The sequence below is a fragment of the Vombatus ursinus genome, unplaced genomic scaffold, assembly GCF_900497805.2.
Source record: "Vombatus ursinus unplaced genomic scaffold, bare-nosed wombat genome assembly UNPS02000577.1, whole genome shotgun sequence".
In the NCBI taxonomy this organism is placed as follows: domain Eukaryota; kingdom Metazoa; phylum Chordata; class Mammalia; order Diprotodontia; family Vombatidae; genus Vombatus; species Vombatus ursinus.
In genome coordinates, this window is record NW_020940355.1 from 21,709,598 (window position 1) to 21,733,278 (window position 23,681).

Genomic DNA, 23,681 nt, shown 5'->3' on the forward strand with positions numbered 1-23,681 from the left:
TTTGCAAGGGTCAGGTTTTCATCATCTAACATTATGCATTCTAGACACTCCTCCTTATGTACCCTTCCCCTCACCACACAGTAAGTAAGTAAGGACACAGTAAGTCCTAAGAGCAAGGACTTCGTTTTATCTAAATTCTTATCTCAAGTGTCAAACAACGCTCTTTCTGCCAGCAGGAGACATTTTGTAAATTTTCAGCAAACAATAAAAATAAATGGTGAATGAATACAAACGCTTTCCAGAGTCAAACAAAAATGATGTAGAATATTATCTGCAATAACATCTATTAATGAGAACATTAAGATGTGACTGCAATTTGTATAGAATCTGGGTCATGTAAAGGAGCACAGACCAAAAGGCACTTCCCTCCTTCATTATCCCAAGACTAAAGGCAGCTATGGTGACAAGCAGCCTCAGCACCATCCTAACGTTCTGTTGACAATTTGTCCAGGCATCCAAGAAGTGTGCCATGAGAACAACCCAAATTCCAGTGATGATAGTCAAAGTACTGTCATACTGACTTATTTGGGAATTAAATACAAAGCAGAACATGTTTCCTGGAGACAGGCATAATTGAATTTCCATGAAAAGTAATGCAATGTTTGTTCATTCTATGTAAACATACACAGATTGCAAGTAAGGCTAGATTAATTCTTTCAGAGCACACTCGATTCCCACAAACATAATGAAGCTGTCTGAGGTGATAGAGCCTTAGAAGCCAACATGTGAGGACTTTATGGTCTATTTCTTACACATGAAAGGAGAGAATAAAATTGAGATGAAAAGCAGGGGTTTTTTAAAGTGTAAATTAAGTCCAAGGTAACTATCCCAGTTTATTTATTATCAATTATAATGAAGATAAAGGATGCATGCCTGTGGAGATGTAGGCTATGAAATGACCCTGAAAGTCCCAAAATATTACTCATTGTTCTATATGTATATTTCTTATAAACATAGACAATTATTGGAACTAATTCTTCTCAAACCATAGTGATATACAGAGAAGGGAGCCCCCAAACAAGCGGGCCAGAGCAAAAAAGGAGAAAGAATATATAAAAATTGTAAAATGACATATATTCAGCTCAGAATGTGGTCCATGGTCCAGGAGAGATCTCTCCTATAAGGGGTTCAGGCTCTGAGTCCACACAGATTCCAGAGGTGACTGACCCCAGAGAAGCAAAAAGGATAGAAGGTGATGAAATTTGAAGATATTTTTTATGAGTATGCAAGGCACTGACGAGGAAGTAATTAAGTTTAGGTTTAGGTTCTGACCACAAGGCCGTCACTTACAATCTAACTGGGCAGGAAAGGCCCATGAAAAGATTACTGAAAATACAGGATAAGAGAAGTGTCAGATCAGTAGTGTGAGGAAGTTTCCTAGTGGCTTAATGGATAGAGCGCTGGGTCTGGAATCAGGAAGATCTGAGTTCAAACCCAGCCTCAGATACTTACTATCTGTGTGACCCTGGGCACGTTAATTAACCCTCAGTTTCCTCATCTGTAAAATGAATTAGAGGAAAAAAATGGCAAACCACTACAGTATCTTTGCCAAGAAAATCCCAAATTAGAAATGACTGAAACAACTGAACAACAACAAATATACTCAGAATATATTGTTCATATTTTGTATACACATGTTGTTTCTGCAGATAGAATGTTAGCTCCATGAGAGCAGAGACTATTTGTGTTTTGTATCCTTAATACTTAGCACAATGGCTGGCACATTGTAGGTAATCAATAAAAGCTTGCTAATTGATTCAACCTTAAAATACTCACTGATTCATGGTTGTCTGAATTCTGTCCCAAGCAGCTCAGGTAGCTTACTGGCCCTAATATATTCTGTAAGCATTACAGGAAATGAATCAACAAATGGGTAAAGATCACTGTTCAAAAGGGTTATTGTGGCCTCCAGGACTATCGTAATTGAGCTCCCTTAGGAACACTCAACCAATAGCCCGTGGTTAGTGTGGTGCCTAGCCTTGACCACCCGACAACTGTATCTTCCAAAAGAGGCAGATTGGAGTCTTGGGATGGCTGTGCAAGAATATTAAGTGAGGACTATCAGACACAACAGTCCAGATATCAGTGTACCCACTTTATCCTTTCAATGCTATAGCAATCAATCAATGAGTATTAATTAAGCACTTACTGTTCAACAGTAACTATGCTAGGTTGTGGGTATATAAAGACAGAAAAGAAACAATCCCTGCCTTCAGTGAACTTGCATTCTATGGGAGGAAAAGCAATGTACATGAAAATACATATATATGTAAGGTAATTTCAGGGGCTCTAATGCCTGGAAAGGTGGCTGAAGTCAGGCTATGAGGGGTGTTAAATGTCAACCAGGAAAGTTTGTATTTTATCCTAGAAGAAACAGAGAAACGTCTACAAAGGAGGGATAATGTTTCAAAGCCCAGTTGCTGACACTACCGCATTGTCACAAAACCATCTGGACAGTTTCATAAAGAATAAACACATGCTTCCCTGTTCCTAGGAAAGGCACTTTCCCTTCCTGACTATGTCTCAATGAAAAATAAGACAAATTGATTATGGCTAGAAAAAATTAAATATTAAATTTTTAAAAGCAAGGAGAGAGTGACAAGGAATATCACTTTGGCATATGGGTAGAAACATAAGCACATGAGCAATAACAATATGAAATCAATATTGTTATGAACATATGAGCAGAGGACGTGTGTGTGGTTTGATGTAATTCAACTAGAAAATAAAAAAAAGGGAATATGACCTGAGTCAGGAGTGTATTCCCCTTAAGTCCATATTAACTCTTGTTGCCTGCAATCTCCAAATACAGTTAGCTCCAAAAGGGTACTGGTAGCATCCCATACTCTGGACCCTTCTTGAGTTACCTATTCTGTACCCAATGTTCTAAGGACCTTATCTAGTGGCAGCAAACCCTTGACTTTCATTCTTGCTTCTCTTCATAATGCTTTTATAACTTAGGAGAGGTAGCAAGGTAGAATCGAAGATTGGCTGGATTTTGTGTCAGATGCCCTGGATTCAAATCCTGACCCACTTACTTATATGTATGACCTTAGACTAAGTCATTCACACTTTCTGAGCTTCAGTTTTCTCACCTGTAAAATGAGAAGGGGGGAAGGGTTGAACTAGATGATTTATATGGTCCTTTCTCACTATAAATCCTATGATACTAGGGCGGTAACTTTTTCTGCTCTGAGTCTAAAATATAGAATCTTTCAAATCAAATAATGACAGATCTTGAACTAGAAGGGACTTTGGGACATATAACTCAACTCTTTTCAAGATCAGTCATTTAATCCAACCATTTTACAGACAAGGAAACTGAGACCCAAAGAGATTACTTGACTTGTCCAAGGTTACACAGGTAATAACTGTCAGAGGTACAAGAGCTCTATCTGGTTGAAGTTTGATTTCTCCCTTCAGACATCTCTCATACCTATCTACCCCTCATGCCAGCAAAGAAGAGAAACACTCGATGGGAAACAACATTAATCTTCCTTATACTTGTCCTCAGTTCAACCTGTTAATTTCTCATCAGCCTTAGGAGCAAGCCTGGACAAAAAGGAATATATGATAATTCCATTCCCAAGATATGCCAATTTATACATCTAGATTTCAGTATCTGGTATAAATTTCATTTAATTATATCATCTCATGCACAGGCATAACAATTCAGCAGTTTCCTGAAACTGTGAATTTCAGTTTAAAATACTGTACTGAAGCTAACCTTAAAATATGATAAAAGAAAAAAAATATGATAAAAGAAAAATAATCTAGAAGCACTAGGTTTACCCACAAAGAATCATAAATGATTTCTAAATTGTCATTTTGCAAAGTATAAGTTAATATGGAGTCATTATGGAACATATCACTTACCTGCTTGTAAAACTGCAATGTTTCCACATGACAAGGCTCATAAATGGCTTAAATAAAACTCTATTACATGAAAATATTTTTGATTGCTTTGAAGTGAAATGAGCAAATTGATTCTGCCTTTTTTTTTAACTGATCTTATTTACAATTAATTGATTTTGTCCCATAACAACCTAAGTCAGGGTTCTTTGTCTTTGATTCAGAAATTCAGCTGGCCTGTAATGAGTTAAGTTTAGCAATCTAGTTTTCCTGCTAATCACTGTACTATTCTTGTTATCCTTGGGGGACATGGGTGAACACCAGGGTATCTGGTCTAGTATCTTTACACCACCAAGCTATGCTTCAAGGATGTCTGGTTTATTATCCAAATAAGTCTAGTCCACTATTTCTACCCTTACATGTAAACTCAAGCAATGAATATTTCTTAGTCATAGGAGGGAAAGAAGGATTGTTGCAAGCCCTTCATCCCCAATTTACAATCAATCATATTTCCCCCTGCACCTCAGATTTGTAACTAATCATACTGATTTCCCCATTTATGATGCTGAGCTCTTGTAAACAACCATAACTTGTTCTCCACCTACAAAGCCCTGTTCTTTGTTCTGTACTTCCCAAAAACTATAAAAGGGAGCTGTTTCTGTCATTTGGGGTCTTAGCTTTGCTGAGGAAGCTGAGATCCTATTTATTGGTAAATTCACACTTCACCAATAAATTGATCATGCCTGAAACTTTGTGCCACAGTTTATCTTATTTGACAGTAACAAAAGACTTTAATAAGGTGTTTTCTTCTATAAGACCAGTATTATAAATCAAATCTTGCTGCTACACAATGAATCACTTACTATTCCCTGGTTTAGATGGGATAGGGGTTGGGAAATAGTTGTTATATATATAGATACATATACATACATATCATATATACACACACATACAAACCCTCACTCCCCCTCCCCACTTACATATGTCATATATATTGGTTGTATATGTGTTTTATATATATAGATTTGTTTTATATTTGTATTTTATATTACACATATGTATATCATATAATAATATCATATATAACATTACCCTTTCTGAGCCTCAGCCTCCTCACTTGTAAAATGAGGAGGGATTGAACTAGATGACTTTTATGGTCCTTTCTCACTATAAATCATATGATACTAGGGCTATAACTTTTTCTGCTCCTCAATATGTATGGATATATATTTGTTGTTGTTGTTGCTATTGTTGTTTGGAAGGCAGAACACTGTCCCACCTTACTCATGAATTGGATTTGGATTTGGAACCTGAGGTTTAATTTGCACTGAGTGACAGCCTGAAGAGCCATCAGACAGTTGTTTTTGAGGGTTAGCTGAGTTAAGTGTAGAGAAATTCAGGACAGGGATTCTTTTTTTTTTTTTTGCACCTCATGCTACTGAGCTTAGAGACATAATATGCAATTTCCCCCCCAAAATGTTATGATAACTGCACAAAAAGCTCTCTTCAGTATCTCATCACAGTGTTAACATGACCCTTGGTTTGGGAAGGACTTAACAGTCACCACAACAAACTACAGAGGCTTTGAGTAGGGGGCTGGCCAAGCAGAGATGGAAAACATCAATCATCAGAAGGCTGGGCCATAGCTCCTGACTAAGTAGTGGAGGGATTGAGACCTACTCTGGCAAGAGTCCACAGCAGTGAAATCACAAATCCCTGAAGTGCTGAAATGAGTATGACAGGAGAGGTAAGTGCTATGTGTGGAGGCCATCCCTTCCTCAGAACAGTTTAAATTCTATAGGATATCAAACTCTTCCATGTGGCATTAACATTTTAAACAAATTTCTGTCCATCTTGTTGGAAATACATGTTGGGTTTTATGAAGACAAATTGTGGCCACCCTGGCCCTGGCCCTGATTCTGACCAATGCTCTCAGCAGAAAATGAGGCAATCAGGTATACTTTGCAACCAGAATAGTGTTGAGTTCCCTCTGTTTCTATTCAATTCTAAAGAGACTTGTGAATAGACAATGCAAAGAAAAGTAATTGGATTATAAATTTAGAGCAGAAATAAACCTTAGAGATCGTTTTGTCCAATCTTCTCAGTTTACAGATAAAGAATGTGTGGACCAAGAAAAGTTTAGTGACTTACCCAAAGTGACGCAGGTAGCAAGTAACAGAGCTAGGATTTGAACCCAAGTCCTCTGACTTTCCAGCATTTTTTCCATTAGCCTACAATTTTTCCCATCTGCAACCAAAGAAAACCTACATATTTAATAACAGTAAGTGATATGAACAAATATAATCTCAGGCCAAACCTGATTCCCTTTCTGAAAAGTGACAGAGACAGTGGAAGATAATATGATCATTTTGTTTTGGGGCTAGGAAGAGAAAGGCAGATACAATATAGACAACCAAAAAATTGAAAATGGAAAGAGGAAGGCCAAAAGGATAGTTAACTCAAAGACTCCCATATAAATCTGAACAGAAGTACAAAACAAGTGGTTTGTTCCTGGGAAACTGAAGGTTAGAGAGAGATTTGTTCCATAATCATAGAGTATTTCTTTACTCATTGCCTTAATGTTTACAACTGTCTCCTAATTGGTTTTCCTTCCTCTAGAGTCTCACTATTCCAGGTCATCCTGGCTATCCACCATGTCTGGAACACACTCCAGGCTCACCTCAATTTCAGAGACTACCTCTCTTCCTTTAAGACCCAACTCAAGCACCTCCTTCTATATGAATCCTTTCCAGATCCTTCTTTCCAAAATACATTGTATTTAACTACTTTGTATTTTGTAACCACAAAAAACATTGCTATGAATATTCTGGTGTTTCTTTCTATCTTTGACCTCCTTTGGTCATAAGCATAACAATGAGCTCTCTGTGTCAAAGAATACAATATTCTTTCTACTAGACCACATTGCTTATAAAAAAACATACTGAACCCATAATAATGAGCCTTTGAGTGTCATATGATTAATTTAATTGATGAATATCTAGAAGCAATGGGCAAGATAGGAGAAAGAGCCTCATGATGATACTAGCAGGATTTCTCTAAGACCTCATGGATCTCCTCCCTCAGTAGCAGAGGCCATCATCTGGTTGACCACAGATCTGATTATTAAAGCTCCTAAACTACTGTAAGAATAACAAAATATAAAGTACTAACTAAGTCTGACAGCGTGAAGATGATATTGCCAGACCAGACAATTCTGAATACAATTCTCCTAAGGATCAAAGTGACTGAAAAGATGTAAGCTTAGTTAAATTTATGAAGCGAGTCTTTATAGAGAAGAATCTAGCAGAACACAGTCTATGGAGAGTCTCTGAGAGTGCCCCTTTCTCTCCCTTCTATGGTAAGCTTTTCTGGTCCTTGAACAAGATGCACATCAGCTTTATAATGATGTTCTGATCAGCTACCTAACTTAAATGAAATATATGTCTGTAAGGTCAAGTAGAAAGAGAGAGAGAGAAATGATTCAGCAACAAGAAAAAATGTTCATATTCCTATCACTGGAGAATCAGAAATACCAAAAATATCTATGTATGCCATAGTTTGAAAAAAGTAAAGGGCAGAGGTAGGGATGGTAGCTAAGAAGAGAAACACTCTTTCCCTAAAGTCTAGCTCAGAAGAGTGTTTCTGTGTCTCTTAATCTCTGAAGGAGTATTCTTTTTGAAGGCCAGGGTGACATGGAGAGTCTCTGTTCTTTCTCTACCTAACCAGAAGTTTCAATACTGTTCTCTAATAACAGTCCAGTGTGACCCCAGAACAGGTAGCAAAGGGGGCAGTAAATAAAAAGTCCATGTGGCTGAACAGGAAGCTCATTGAAGAACTCAAATTTTAAAAGGTCAGACACATAAAAAATGTGGGCAGAGAACTGAAGACCACAAAATTGCAAGGTCTTGTAAAAACTGTATCAAGAAGACTAATACCCAGTTTGAACAGAGGAATATCATAAATGTAAAGACAATAAAAAGGAGAGTTTACAGATTTTTTAAAAGTTATCTTAGGGACAAGAGAAAAATACAAGGATAGAATCTTCTCTTGTGATGGCTAGGAAGATAATGATGGAGAGAAGGCAGAACAACGCACCTCTGATTTTGTTGCTCTTTTCTCTACCAAGGAGACTGATTTTTGGATTGGAAAGGACAGATTAAAAATGGCTAACATGGAAATGAAACCCAACATATTTCAATAAGGTTGAGTCACCTGCTTCAGACAAACGAAATCCCAGGTTAAGGAAAGAACTTGAAGATATGACTGCTAACTTGGTCCCAGTCACCATCAAGGAATCACAATAGACAAAAGGCTTAGGACGAGAGATGCGTAAATGTTCCAGTTTAAAAAAAAAAAGATAGAAGGTAGATGTTTCAAGCTACTAATGAGGTTGAAATTGACTCCTGGAAAATTTTTAGAACAGACTAATAAAGACCTGTTTGTGAACACTTAAAGGGAAGAAGGTGATGGCTAGAGTCAGTATGAGTTCACTAAAAAACCAAGTTATAGCAGACTAACCTCATTTTCTTTTCTGACTGATTTAGGTGCATTCCACTGGTATGGTATGTATTAAGATTTCAGCAATGCACCTGACAAAGGCAGAGGTTTAAACATTGTAATAAAAAAAAATAGACATGATACAGCCTCTATTGTCTCCAAGTTTGTTATTCACAAGTAGTATGACAAGTAGTAGAATACACATTATTTGTCTTATCTTTGTCTCAGTGTACAAAGTAACACAGTTTTACAAATAGGCAACTAATAAGTTTTTATTTAATGAATGAATGAATATTTTTTACAAATACACACACACACACAAACATACCTTAAACAAAGCAGCAAAAACTTTAGAGTGGTAGTAATGATATAGATGGAAAAAGGGGAGAATAAATAATAGAGGAAAATGGTTATACTATACTGTTGGTCTCCCTAGGATGCGAATCAAGTTGTATGACAATAATACTGTACAGTGAGAGTCTCCAGACAGATCTTCAACTTATATTGCCTATTCAGAGGAACTAAAGGAAAAAAACTCATTCTTGGCCAAGAGAAATTATACTGCAGGGAGTGGGACCAAGTCTTTCTGAACCCTTAGGAGACCAAGGGTAGATTTTGGAAAGACCTTAAGTATTCACAGTTTCAAAGTTCTTCATCTCAAAAATCCAACAAAATCAGGAGCTCAAACTACTAATATAAAATATGGTAAGTGGGACATTATGTTAGCATGACAGGAAAACTAAGACATACTTGTGTTAGTATAAATATAATATAAAGAGGCTTCCCATAATATAAAGAGACTTAAAAAAAGTCTCTTTATATTATAAAGCCCACTCCAAATAAACAAATGTAAATCATATTTCAGGAGATGCTAAACTGCCATTAATCTGAATGACACTTTCTGTCATTTTGCCAACAGGCAATGTAGGATCTGTAAGTGAGAAGCTGTAACTGTAGTAGTAGTGGTTATTGTTGTTGTCGTTGTTGTTTAAATGAATGGTATTAGATGAGCCTAAGTAGATTTTGAAATATTTAGGGTCTGCCAAATGAAAAGATAAGTCAGTTAATAAACATTTTAAGTCTTTCTGTGTACCTGGAATTGTGCTGGGCACTACAGATTCAAGTACAAAGAATAAAATAATCTCTACATATTAGGAGTTTTCATTTTAATGAAAAAATTTTAGAGATGGCTCTAATGCTATACAACATTCAGATCCAATGTTGGGATAAAATGAAGCACTTACAATTAATTGAGAGAGTGCATTCCAGGCATGTGAGACTGTTAGTGCAAAGGTGCTACCAAGACTGGAGAGCAAGTGCTGTGACTGAGGTACAGAGAGAAGGCCAATAGGGCTAGAAAGAGAGGCTGGTACCAGGATATGAAGGGCTTTAGAAGCTAAACAAAAGAGTTCATATTGCATCTTAAAAGCAATAGAACAAAAGAGAGAAGCAATAGGAAGCCACTGGAGGGTAGCTGAATAGGGCATTGGCATGGCCAGATGGTTTCCTATGGAAAAATCACTTTGGCAGCATTATGAAGAGTAGACTGAAGTGGGGAGATACTTGAAGCAGGGAGACCAATCAGGAGACTGCTGAGATAATCTCGGTGAGAGGCAATGACATCAATTACGGAAGAGAACAAGAGGTGAACGCAAGAGATGTCATGGAGGAAAAACAAGATTTGGCAATGAGATATCATATATGTGGTATAAGGGATGCTGAGGAGACCAAAATCATGCCAGCATTATGAACCTGGCAACCTAGAAGAAGGGTAGTACCTTCAATGGAAATAGGAAAGTGTGGAAGACTGGACATGCTGGGGCTAATGAATTCAGTTTTGTACAAGTTGAGCTTGAGATGTTTCTAGGACAACTAGCTTGAAATGCCAAAAAGGCGAATGGTAACGTGAGCCTGAAGTCTAAAGGTGACAATAGAGCTGGTTTATAGACCTGTAAGCTGTCTGCATACAGATGACAATTAATCCTATACTAGCTGATAAAATTCTCAAGATAGAGAGTGAAGAAGAAGAACTCTGAAGAAAACCCATGGTCAGAGGGCATAACAATGATGATCAACAGCCAAAAAAGACTGAGAAAGAGTGAATGGCATGGTGGTAGGAGAACCAAGAGAGTTTATTATCATGAAAACCCAGTGAGCAAAGAGTGTCCTGGAGGAGAGAGCAGTCAAGAGTGTCAAAGGAAGCAGACAGATCCAGAAGGATAAGGACTGAGAAAAGATCATCATACTGGATGATTTAGATATCACTGGAAACTCTAGATAGAACAATTTCAGTTGTGTTATAAGAGTGGAAGTCAAACTGCAAAGAGTTAAGGAAGGTGAGAAAGGAGTTGAAGATAGTTTCGATAGAATTCTCAAGGAGTTTTGCTGAGAAAGGAAGGATAGATATAGGACTATAGCTTGAGTGGCTGGTAAAGCTTCGTTCGTTTTGGTGTTTGTTTTAGGATGAAAGAGACTTGAACATGTTGAAAGGCAGTAGAGAAGGTACCAATATACAGAGAGAGGTTGAATCCTGGGGGTAAAATAGAGTAGAGAATGACTGAAGATTCAATCCGCTAGAAAAGCAGTAGGGTATGGGATCAAGGACACATGACCTCTGTCAGAGACCAGGGGAAAGAAGAGAGTAGGAGACGACACCATGGGGTTTTAAGATGAAGAGACTGGGAGAAAAGGGAGCTCATATTAAATAACTTCAGTCTCCTTGGTAAAGCAAGTGGTGAGGTCCTCACTTGAGAGGGAGGAGAAGGGGTGTGAGGTTTAAAGAGAGAAGGAAATGTTTGAAATCACTTTTGTGGGGAGTGAGAAACAGAATCAAAAAAAGTTAAGGTAGGATTTGTGGTTGTCGTTCTTCAGTCATGTCCAAGTTTCTGTGACCCTATTTCCAGTTTTCTTGGCAGAAATACTAGAGTGGCTTCCCACTTCCTTCTCCAGCTCATTTTACAGATGAGGAAATTTGAGGCAAACAGGATTTAGTGACTTGCCCAGGGTCACACAGCTAGTATGTATCTGAGGCCAGATTTGAATTCAGGAAGATGGGTCTTCCTGCCTCCAGGTCTGGCACCCTATCCACTGTGCCACCTAGTTGCCCTTAAGGGATAACAGATAACATAAATTTATTATGTACTCAGAATGGTGATGATATTTCCTCTTGCTGCATTCCACAGATTGTGAGTAGGAGCAAAGGAGGTGAATGGTGGGAGTAAATCCAGGGCTGAAATTTGGCAAGAGATGAGCAGCAAGATTTGAGAGCAGAGGGCCTTATCTAGTTTTCTACCCTCTGAATTTATTTAGTTTAATAAAATAAATCTATGGACCAATAGTCTCTTCATCCTGATAGTAAGATCCAAGGGGCTCTCAATTCAAAAGCACATAACAGAAGACCCATAAATACTCAACTGTAAACATTATCTCTGTATTTTTCCTCTTATCTAGCAAAGTGTACATAGTAGCTTCATTAATGTTGCTGAATAAACAAATCATAAATGGATGTTAATTAAATGGAATATTAGACTATTGTTTTCTGCATACCATGCTCTCCTGACTTACACAAAGACAGCGTGGTATTATGGTAAGAGCAGTCAATTGTAGATCAGATGTTTCCATCCCAGGTTTTAGCTTTAGATCTATGACTCTATGATTTAATTCTAACAAGATCTACCCAACTACTGCTCTAGACTTCTATTTCTACAGTCCAATTTTGTGAGATAATTTTCTCCATCCTCTTCCTCCCTTACTCCCACTTTCTTCTTCTAAGGATTATCAAAACACATTAGAACCATTCTCAGGTCCTCAGTCCAATTAGACTACCTCTATAAAAACTGATGATGATAGAGTTCTGAGGAAATACATGTATCATCTTCCCATACTAGACTATAAATGGTTTTTCATTCAATTCCTTATGATTTCTTGCTCACATTTACCTTTATATGTTTGGATTTTCAGAGTTTCTAGATCTTTTGTTGGGAATGTTTGAAATTCTTCTATTTCATTAAAAATACATTTTTTCCCCAGCAACAGTGCACTCAGTTTTGCTGGTAAATTGTTACTGGTTGTAAGCTTATATCTTTTACCTTCTAGAATACTGTTTCTTAAGTTCTCACAGCGGTAGCTGCTAAATCTTGTGTGATCCTGACTGTGGTTCCTTGTACTTTAGTCTTTATTTCTGGCTTCTTTTACTATTTGTTCTTTGACCAGGAAGTTCGAGGTTTGGCTATAATATTCCTTGAAGTTTTCATTTTGGGGTTTCTTTCAGGAGGTGGTGAGTAATGGATTCTTTTTCTGCTTTGTCCTGTGGCTCTAAAAGATCTTTTAAGATTTCTTGAAATATGATTTCTAGGCTGTTTTTATTTTGGTCATATTTTTCAGGCAGTTCAATGATTCTTAAATTCCCTCTCCTCAATTTGTTTTCTAGATCAATTGTTTTTGCTACAATGTAAGACATGTTGCATTTTCTCATCCTTTTTTCAGTCTTTTGACTTTGTTGAAAGTAAATAAAAAGAAGTTCTTGGGGGAAAATTTCATCAAAAAAAAAAGTCACCACATTAAAAAAAAAATCACCATTTTAAAAAGACCATTTCTGGATCACCACAGAATACTGAGACTTTATTCTTTAAAAATGACAAAAAACAACTATCTCATTTCCATTCACATAATACTGTTATAAAACAGATCAAAATCTTAAGACTGACTAAATGCAAACCGCATTTCCTTAATGATACAAGTCAAGCCATGAAAAGATTGGACTCACCTTGTAAATTAAAGGTTTTCTGGTTTTACTGTGAGTAGGTTGACTCAATTGTCCAAGAAAATGACTTCTGTCAAGGTGATTAAACTCCACTTAATAGATGTTACTCTGGCAATGAATCAAATCCAAAAAGAAATTGGGAACTAAACTGTAATGGCTACTGAAAGGAAGACATTTTTCCTATAATCAATGATTTTAAGTTTTATACAGTAACAAAAAAGAAAAAAAAACCCAAGGAGATTAACTTTTGAAATGCCCTTCAAGCAATTTTCTCAAAGCTCTTTAAGGGCAGCCATAGGGATTGTTTCCTTTCCATCTGTTCTCAATGTCTTCATATATTCCTTTGTCCCATGAGGTTCAATAAATATCAAATGCTAGAATAATTACAGCATAGATTGTCCTAGTGATCATGTTCAATCAGAAGGGTACAGAGCTGTAACTAAGTCAGGGCAAATGAAACTTTGCCACATGATAGCCAAAGTCAAGATGAGTGCAGACAACATTTTTAGCACTTCAATCAGCATAAAACAGCTGCACTCATCACCTAGTAAGCAAGAATAATTAGCCAAAAAGAAAACTACAAGACTCAGATGGCTTCCCTTTCTAATGATCACCACTCTGATAAGCTCTTCCTTTGCCTATCCCATCCTACTCCACCATCCCAGTTATGTCAGCCTCCCCGAAGCAGCCTCTCAGTGACCCAGATGGGACTTTATGTCCCTCTCTCACTTCAGCTGAATTGAGAACACCTTTTGTGCATGCATATTGTGCCTCCTGCCTCAGGCAAAATTTTCTGGTTATGACTCTGGAGACACATTCTGGTACAATAGAAATGACACTGGATAGAGATTCAGAAGACCTGGGTTCTCGTCCAGGACATAGTGTGATCCCTTTGGCAAATCACTTAACCTGTATGGATTTCAATTTCCTTGTCTGTAACATGAGGGGGTTGATGAGAATGATCTCTATGCTCTCTTCCAGCTCAAATGATCTATGAATGCTCTACATAAAGAAATTGCCACCCTAAATGAATCCAGTGGGAAAGAAGTCTGAATATTTTTGACACAATAATGTATTTCAAAAGTTCTTCATAAGGAACAAGAAACAACTCTCTGCATCATTTCAGCCATCATCCACATCACAATTAATGAATCAAAATGGGGCAAAAAGTGATTAAAAGAGTAGAGGCAGAAATGAGAAGAAGCAGTAATCTATGGGAAAGTCAACTATTTCTGGGTCACAGGATAGTACTGTGACTTTGTTCTTTAAAAATAATTTTGAACAAAAAACACACCATTCCATTTTTATTCACATAATACAATTATAAAGCAGATCAAATTCTTAAGATAAACAATGCAGATCACATTCCCTTAAAGATCTAAAACAAGCCAACAGAAAAAATTTAAAAAAAAATTTGAAATTTGAAATGAAATTCATTCTACATACACATGCAAAATATTTATACTCAGAACGAAAACAGAATAGAAATGTCATGTCTCTAAATTAAAAGTACAATTTATGTTTTTTATTCAAAAGCGAATGTACCAAGAGAGATCAAATCTGTGGTACAGTGTAAAGAGTAATGGATTTGGAGTGAGAATACTTCAGATGAAATCCAGCTCTACCATTTATAAACTACAAGATTCTGGACAAGTAAACCAAGCTCCTTGTGACTTGCTCTCATTTTCATAACCCGTAAAATGGGTATAATAATGCTAGACCTGCACTCACAGGGTTGTTGTGAGGGCCAAATGCAAGGTCTGTAAACTGCCTAGTAAATCTATTATTACAGAATTTCAGAGATGGAAGGGCCCTCAGAGGTAGTTAACACCCACTGGTACTTGAATAGGCCATCTCACTACGATATCCTTGACAAATAAAAGTCATCAAGCATTTGCCTGAAGAATTCTGTAGAAGAGGAACTCATTGTCTTCTGAGGCAGCTCATTCCCTTTCTGTATAGTTCTATCAGGAAAAATTTCTTTGTGTAAAGCATAAATTGTCCTTTCCCACTTCCATCTATCCAATTGCTCCCAATTTTTTCCTGTGGGAACAAATAGAGTAAACCTAATCTCCCCTGCACACGGCAGCCCTTAGCATCTTTACTTGAACACAGATACCATGTCATCGTAAGTTTTGTCTTTCCTTCTCTAGGCTGCTGCCAGTTCTTTCAACTGATATCCACTATATGTCATGGGTTCTAGTTCTCTCATATTCTCCAGATACATTCCAACTTGTTTTGTTTTTTGTTTGTTTGTTTTTTTCCTTAGTTACCAAGTTGCACTAATGACTCACATTATGCTCATAATCCATTAAAACTCCCGGGTCTCTTTCACCTAAACTGTTAAATACTTACACAATTCCCACTTTGAAGTTAATTTTTTGTTTGGGAATAGATCACTTTACATTAATCTTATTAGATTTAGTCCATTATTCTAGCACACACGCACACACACACATATACACATATAAATGTATATGTTTGGCATTGGCTCATTCCATTTGGAGTTTTTATTGTTGTTATTGTTTGCATTCTACCTCCTCCAGTAGATTGTCCCTGCAATCATCTATTATCTATCTAATCATCTTTAATTTCCCCATACCTATTGCTCATTGCTGCCTGCCTATGAGCCCACTCAAGTCCTTCTCATCTCATAAACATGCCTCTCTGCTAACTCCTACATCTTTCTTCCTTTTCATGGGCAAAATCGAAGAAAAAGCTGCTTATTTTCATTCTCTCTTTTTCTTTCATTCACTTCTCAAACCCCCGCAATCTGGCTTCCCACTTCAATATTCAATTGATATTCCACACTCCAAGTTACCAGTAACCTCCTAAATGCAAAATCACTGTGCCTTTCCTCAATGCTCATCCTTTTTTGACGTCTCTGCAGTATTGGACACTACTGACTACGCACTTCTTCCAAACCCTCTCTCTGGGTTTTCTCAACCATTCTCTCTTGGATCTCCTCCCATCTCTCTGAGCACTTTTGTCACTCTCCTTTGTTGGAGCATCATCTATATTTTGCCCTGAAATGTGAGTGTACCCCAAGTCTTTTTCCTGAATCATCATCTCTCTAAAAATCCTCTCTTTTGGTGATTTCATCAGCTCACATAGGTTTAGCTATCATCTCTACACAGATGATTTCCAGATCTAGGTAGCCAGCTCTGATCTCTCTCTCTCTCTTTTTTTTTTGTTTGTTTTTTTTTTTGCGAAAATTTATTTTTTTTATTTTTAGTTTTCAACATTTACTTCCACAAGATTTTGAGTTCCAAATTTTCACCCCATCTTGCCCCTCCCCCCACCTCAGGATGGCATGCATTCTGAATACCCCTTCCCCTAGTCTGCTTTCCCTGCTATCTCTCCCCCACCTTCCCCTTCTATTTTCCTGAAGGGCAGGATAGATTTCTGTACCCCATTTCCCATATTTCTTATTTCCCAGTTACATGTGAAAACATTTTTTTAAACATATGTTTTTTAAACTTTGGGTTCCAGATTTTCTCCCTTCCTCTCTCCCACCCACCCTCATTGAAAAGGCAAGCAACTCAATATAGGCTATACATGTGCAGTTATGCAAAACACTTCCATAGTAGACATGCTGTGAAAAACTAACTCTATTTCCCTTAATCCTATCCTGCTCCCCCATTTATTCTATTCTTTCTTTTGAGCCTGTCCCTCCTCAGAAGCATTTGCTTCTGATTACCCCCTTTCCCAATCTGCCCACCTCTCTATCATCCCCCTACTCTCTTGTCCCCTTCCCCTCCTATTTTCCTGTAGGGTAATACAGATTTCTATACCCAATTGAATGTGTATATTATACCCTCCTTAAGTCAAATCCTATGAGAATAAGATTCACTCATTTCCTCTCACCTTCCCCCGGTTCCCCTCCACTGTAAGAACCTTTTCTTTTCTGTTTTTTTGTGAGATAATTTACCCCATTCTACCTTTCCCTTTCTCCTTCTCCTAGTATAATCCTCTCACCCCTTAATTTTATTCTCTAGATATGACCCCTTCATCTTCAACTCACCCTGTGCCCTCTATCTATATATCTACCTATCTTTATGTGTGTGTATATATATATATATATGTATATACACACATATATACACACATACATATAATTTTTTCCCTCCAACTACCCTAATACTGACAAAGGTCTCATGAGTTACAAAAATCATCTGATCTCTCTCTTAAGCCTTTGTCTCACATCACCAACTGCCTATTAAGTATTTCCAAATGGACCTGCTGCAGGCATCTCAAAGTGAAATGCCCAAAACAGAACTATCTTTTCCCCAAAATGTACTCCGCTTCCAAACTCCCCTATTTCTGCTGGGGGCATAACCACCATTCTAGTCACCCAAAATTGGTCCATTATAATTATTCCTGATTTATCACAACATCTCATCTCCTCCCCCTTGTCCCCTCTAGAGTCAATCAGTTACTGAATCTTGTGGATTCTACCTACACAACATTCCTTGAATCCATCTATTCCTGGTTCTCCATTCATGTAGCTAAGACCCTACTTTAGCCCCTCATCACTCCTTATCTGGACAACTACAGATTCTTCTTAATTCATCTTTCTGATCCCAAAGTGATATTCCTAAAGCAAAATTCTCACCATGCCATTCTCTGTTCACTAAACTCCAGCAGCTTCCTAGTAACTCTAGGATAAAATACAAACTGCTCTGTTTAGCATTCACAGCCCTTCATTCAAAGCTCCAATCTACCTTGCCAAGCTTGTTATATATCACTCTCCTTCACACAACTCTGAAGTTGAGGATAACTGGCCTGCTTGCTATCATTCACACAATATTACAATCCCCACCTCTGTGCTTAGGCTGTTCCTCTCTCCCCTTCCCCTCCACCCAGGGCCTGGAATGGACTGCCTCCTCACCTTCAACTCTTAAAATCCCAAAGTTTTTTTTTTGTTTTTTTTTTTTTAGGCAATTGGGGTTAAGTGACTTGCCCAGAGTCACACAACTAGTAAGTGTCAAGTGTTTGGGCTGAGGCCGGATTTGAACTCAGGTCCTTTTGACTTCAGGGCCAGTGCTCTATCCACTGCACCACCCAGCTGCCCCCCAAAGTTTTTTTTACAAAGGTTAGTTTAGACACAGCCTCCTATATGAGGCCTTTCCTGATGTTCCTACCTACTAGTGCCTCTCCCACAGACATCATCTTGTATTTATTTTATATACTCTTATATGACTACATGTTGCCTCCCCTGACTGAATATAAACTTCTTGAGGGCTGGGATTGTTTCATTTTTGTTTTTGTATCCTCCAATATTTAGCATAGCTCCTGGTACCCAGTAGGAGCTTAACAAATGCATGTTGGTTGTTTTATTGTCGTAAGACATATTGTGTATTCCACCCTTAGCTTCATCACATTAGCAAATTGAACTAGTATGTTATCTATGTCTTTAGCTTAGGCATTGATAAAAATGCTAAGGAACACAGAGTCCAGCACCTATGCTTGGGGGCACTCCAGATATCTCCTTCCAAGTTGATGTCAAACAATTAACTGTCACTCTTTGGATCTAGTCATTTAACCAATTCCAAATCCATCCAACTGGCTCATAATTATCCATCTTGACCATATAGTTAGTATATGGCACCATGCCAAATACTTTGCTGAAGAACATTACATCTACAACATTCCTTTAATCTACCATTCAAGACACTTTCTTGGGATGCTGGTTTATTTGCGGTACAAACACGTGATTTCATCCAATGGAGGAATTCTACCTATGGAAAGTCCATCCACTGATGCTACTCAGCAACTAGGTCTATTATGGTCTGAGAGTTGCCTGGGGCACAGGGAGATGAAGTGGTATAGCTTAATTGTGGGCACCTCAAAGCTCTGTCCTAAGCCCTCTTCTTTTTTCTCTCTTTGTGTGGCTTCATCAGCCTCCATGGATTCAAATATCATTGCTATGTAATTGACTCTCAAATCTATATTGTGTGCCTATGACGTGACCCCACACAACTCATGCAACAGAAGCTGGATCTCAAAGGGGAGACTGGGAGGGCAGAGAGAGAGAGAGAGAGACAGAGAGAGAGAGAGATTAAAGAAAGAAACAGAAGCTCCACCAGTCAGTTTTGATGCCTGGTAATACTTCTGATGAATAGCTTGGAGAAAGAAAAGAATGAAACTATGACAAAAGGTAGTTTGAAGTACTAATGTTGTATTTCAATTATGCAGGCTTCCATGAGCCTTAGGACAAACCAGATAGCAACTGAAAACAAACTTACACTTAAATGACTACAGTGAATACTACTGAAAGTATTTAATGGTTAAAGGCCAAAATATGGATTTCATATATGGATTTTTTGCAGGAGTTTGTCCTGATAACTGCAACTTAAAAATAAGAACCTCCACAGTATGTGTATGTGTTCTTTGAATCCTTCTTTTCTTCTATTTCTCTGGTTGCCCTTTTACACCATCTCTATCACTGAACAATTTTACATTCCCAATTTTCCATCTCCCTTAAAGCCAACACCCCTTTCTCATCATCCCTACTCTCAAATTTATTATTATTTTACATAGTCAGTTTTCAATTTCTTCATTTTTTCCCCAAGAATCCATGACAGGATTGATTTAATGGGAGGATACAGAGCCTCATTAGTGTGCAATAATGGCTTGGAAACTTGTTTCAGATAACTAAATTCTACCAATTACTGACTGAATAAACTTGATAAAAAACCATCAAGAATATTGGAAAATGTACTTTTGTAGCTGTGCTAGTCTGGTTCAGGATTTCAAGGAGCAGAAATAGCACCTCACATTCAGGGGATCTAATTATTGGGTTGACTGAATAATATACAAACCTTATGGACATATTCACTAATACAAGAAGGGTACAAAAGACCTGCACAAAGTCACTTTATTGCCCACCCTCTGGGTCCCTTTCTTTTACTAGTCTGGAAAAAAATGAAACTGTTCCCCGAAGCTAAGCACTATGCAGACAATAATAACATGCTATCTCTCCCCTACCCCACTCTCCAACACCGGCCCAAAGGACATGCAGAAGTTATTCCTATCATCTCTATCACCTCTGTGTCTGGTAAAATTGTTAAAAGTGGCTTCTGATTCAAATGTCTTCAAATATTAACCTACTTCCTCTTCTGCTAATGTAGGCAGTTTATATTTTTGCAAATGTTCTACCATTTCACTTAAATTTTTAAATAAACTGGCATATAATTAGGTATGTACAGAACAGTTTTACTTATATATACATATATATTTGTATCTAATGGTAGCCATCTTGGAAGGGGAGGGAAAAAAAGCAAGTTACATGATAACTTTATTACATATTTAAAAGGAATAGCAAGTTGTACATAATAGATTTGCAGTTTCATGTACAATCACCTTTTTTTTTTCCTATTCTACTATGTTATGGAAATGCTTGTTTTATTTCTTAAGTTCAGAATAAAATAAATAAAATTTTAACCTAAGCGTTGCTGTCCTGTGCTTTATCTAAGGTTCATTTCTACAACTGTATTTTGTTTTGGGTGAAGTATTGTCATGGAAAAAAATACGGATTTATAATCAGAGGACCAAGGCCTAGCTCTGTTACTGACTACCTAAGTAAGTGATTTAATTTCTTTAGTCCTCAGTTTTCTCATCAGTTCTTCCATATAGCATACCCTAACTGTGGCTAAATCTCAAGCCTCTGTCCTAAGTCATCTTCTTTGTTTTTTTTTTTTTTTCTATTTTCTGTCTCTTTATGATTTTATCAGCTTCCATGTAGTCAGATATCATCTCTATGCAAATAACTCTGAAGTCTATAGATCCAGCTCTGGTCTCTCTTCTTTTTTTTCTGTTTGTTTTTGTTTTTGTTTTGTTTTGCTGGGCAACAGGGTTAAGTGACTTGCCCAGGCTCACATAGCTAATAAGCGTCAAGTATTTGAGGCCGGATTTGAACTCAGGTCCTCCTGACTCCAGAGCCAATGCTCTATCCACTGCACCACCCAGCTGCCCCTCTAGTCTCTCTTCTGAACTCTAGTACTGCATCACCAACTGCCTATTTATCTGGAATGAATTTCATATATTTGGTACACAGACACGTGTGATCTTCCCCAATAGAAAGTAAGCTTCCTTAAGGGCAAAGTCTATTTTATTCTTGTCATTGGATGCTCAATGCCTATCACACGGCCTGGCATAGAATGGAAGCTTATTGACTAACTGCATCTATAAAATGAAAAGACTGGACTAGTTGGTCTCTAAAGTTCCTTCCAGAACCAAATTCAGTGATCCTAAAATGCCTGTATTTTCCAGCTTAAGGCTGATTTGGGAATGTTAGGCAGATAAGTGAGCCCAACTCGAGCTCCCAAACTATGATATTAGGGTAGAGATAAACCAATCTCTCAAGACAAAATGCTCCAAAGTCTTATTTCTTAACATGTTCTGGGGAAGGGAGAGGGAAGGTCCTGCTTATTTTAAACGTGAATGAAGGTGGTTTAAAGTGGATTCCTACAAGGCTTGGGAAATTGAAATTGGGGCTGTTCTCTCAGTCATCAGCTATTGGGAAAAAGACCTTTTTTCAGATATTGTTAATAGATGCTGACAGTAAGCTTGAACTCAGTGTGACCAATACTGATTCTAGAAGATGGATGATAAAACATTCTCCTCCCTTCTATGTAAGAACAATTGGGGCAGGGGACGAGGAGGAGGGTACTGTCTTATAACAACATGGAATATGCAGACCTGATTATGACCCAGTGGGTTTTACTCAGCTATTTTTAATCTGTTAAAAGTGTGCTGGTGGTACAAATAATTATAACACAACAATGTATTAAAAATATCAATAATTTTTTAAAATAAATAAGCAAATGAATTTATGCTCCCTTTTACTTTTATGCTTTCTTCTGACTTTGCTTTTGTTTTTCCATCCATGGATCATGGTCAAGCCAATGTTTAAAAACAAATTGTATTTATATGTTTTGTTTTTACATTACCTTCATTTAAAAATATATCCTTTCCCCTTCTCCTACCCATTGAGCCACTACTTGTAACAAAAAAATAAGACAGAAGTAAGAAAAAAGAAATTCAATAAAACTAACACAAATATCTTATCTCAGAGTATATGTAATGTTCCATACTCATAGACCCCTCCCTCTGCAAAAGAGAAAAGCATTTTGATTATACAGAAACCCAATTATAAACAAAAAAGCAAATTTTTCAAGAAACACATGTAAGCTTATTATTACAATATGATATGGTATTGGCAAAGATCCACCTGCATGGTCTGTGCTATACACCTGGATACCTAGGGTACATATACATACTCTGACTTGAAACATGAATGGTTCAGAAGACCTTGCTAACAACAGACTAACAAGAAAATTGAGAGCTTCATTTATTTTGCCTTTTGACAAAATGGTATGTATTTTGTATTTAGCATTTAATTATTTTATAAGCAGTTGACTTTGTAGAACAAAATCCAGCCTTGGACACTCTCTTCTGACAAAGTCTCTCCCACAACTACAATAAAACCATTCAAGCCTATGACAGATGTGGCTATGGGGGTCACTTTGTTCAACAATATGTTGACTCCTGACATCCAATGAGATGTAAAACAAGAAGACAAGTTCACCTAAGGTGTTTTCTATCATCATGGAACTTCCCCAGAGTTCAAACAAAATAAGATTCCCTACTGATGGTGATGGTCCTCAAATGTTCGTATTCTCAAGTGACACTACCAATTAATTGCATGGAGGCCGGAACACTACCAAATCTCATCAGTGAAATTCACAGTAACACTAACTAGTCACAAGAAAGAAACACAGTGGATGAAAAGTACATCTTGAGGTACGCTATCAATACAGCTGTACACTACCAATACAGTTTGGCAATCAGCTGAGTTTAGCAATGAGTAATAGAGGGAGGTCTTGCTGGTTCTTATTTAGGAAACTATGCAGTGGCTTCAAGGACCTTAGACTGGCCAGTGTCACAAAAGAACATTTTTTTTAGCACCAATAATGTCTGGGTTGCTAAGTGGTTGTGGTTCATGATCTTGGAAGAATCAAAATTACAAACAAACAAAAAGTGCAAAGGTGAGTATAAGTATTCTCTGAGTATTTTATGAAGGATGGTTCATATGCAACAAGTAGCATAAAATACATTATCCAGGATGCATCTGACTAGAAAAGGAGGTGGGCTGGTCATGCAGTGAGAATGAGAGAAGACAGATGGGCAACTGAGAGTGGTACCTTGATACCCTCAGGATATTAAGAGAACTAAGGGAAGGGCTCCAATGAGTTGAAAATATCCTTAGTAGAAGATTTATGGGGAGAAACAGACAAAAACTGCCAAGGAAGCACTAAAGTAAGGAGTAAGTACCTGAATTGACTAGCTGTTGCTCCATGATCCCACAGCCCAGCACCTCAATCCATTCTCCTTGAAAGTTGATCTCCATCTCAAAAGACGGATGAGTGAAAGGGAAGTAGCAGTCCACCCATCTAATCTCCAGTCCTGCAACAAATATTTCAAATAAATAAATAGTAGGTGTTAAAAGGCTTCCCCACTCCCTCCAAGTGGATCAAACTTGCCCTTCAGCTAATGACACCAATTA

The 23,681-nt window shown here is 37.5% G+C and overlaps 1 protein-coding gene across 3 annotated transcripts in view; it reads right to left on the minus strand.

Moving 5' to 3' along the window:
• FARS2 (phenylalanyl-tRNA synthetase 2, mitochondrial) overlaps positions 1 to 23,681 on the minus strand; it is a 611,417-nt gene that overhangs the window by 398,564 nt on the left and 189,172 nt on the right. For all 3 annotated transcript variants that reach the window (XR_003569237.1, XM_027863884.1, XM_027863784.1), the window contains exon 4: positions 23,450 to 23,581. Coding sequence is in view for 2 of the 3 variants with exons in the window: in XM_027863884.1 (XP_027719685.1) it covers positions 23,450 to 23,581 (132 nt within the window). In the remaining variant the exon portion in view is untranslated. The remainder of the gene's footprint in view (positions 1 to 23,449; positions 23,582 to 23,681) is intronic.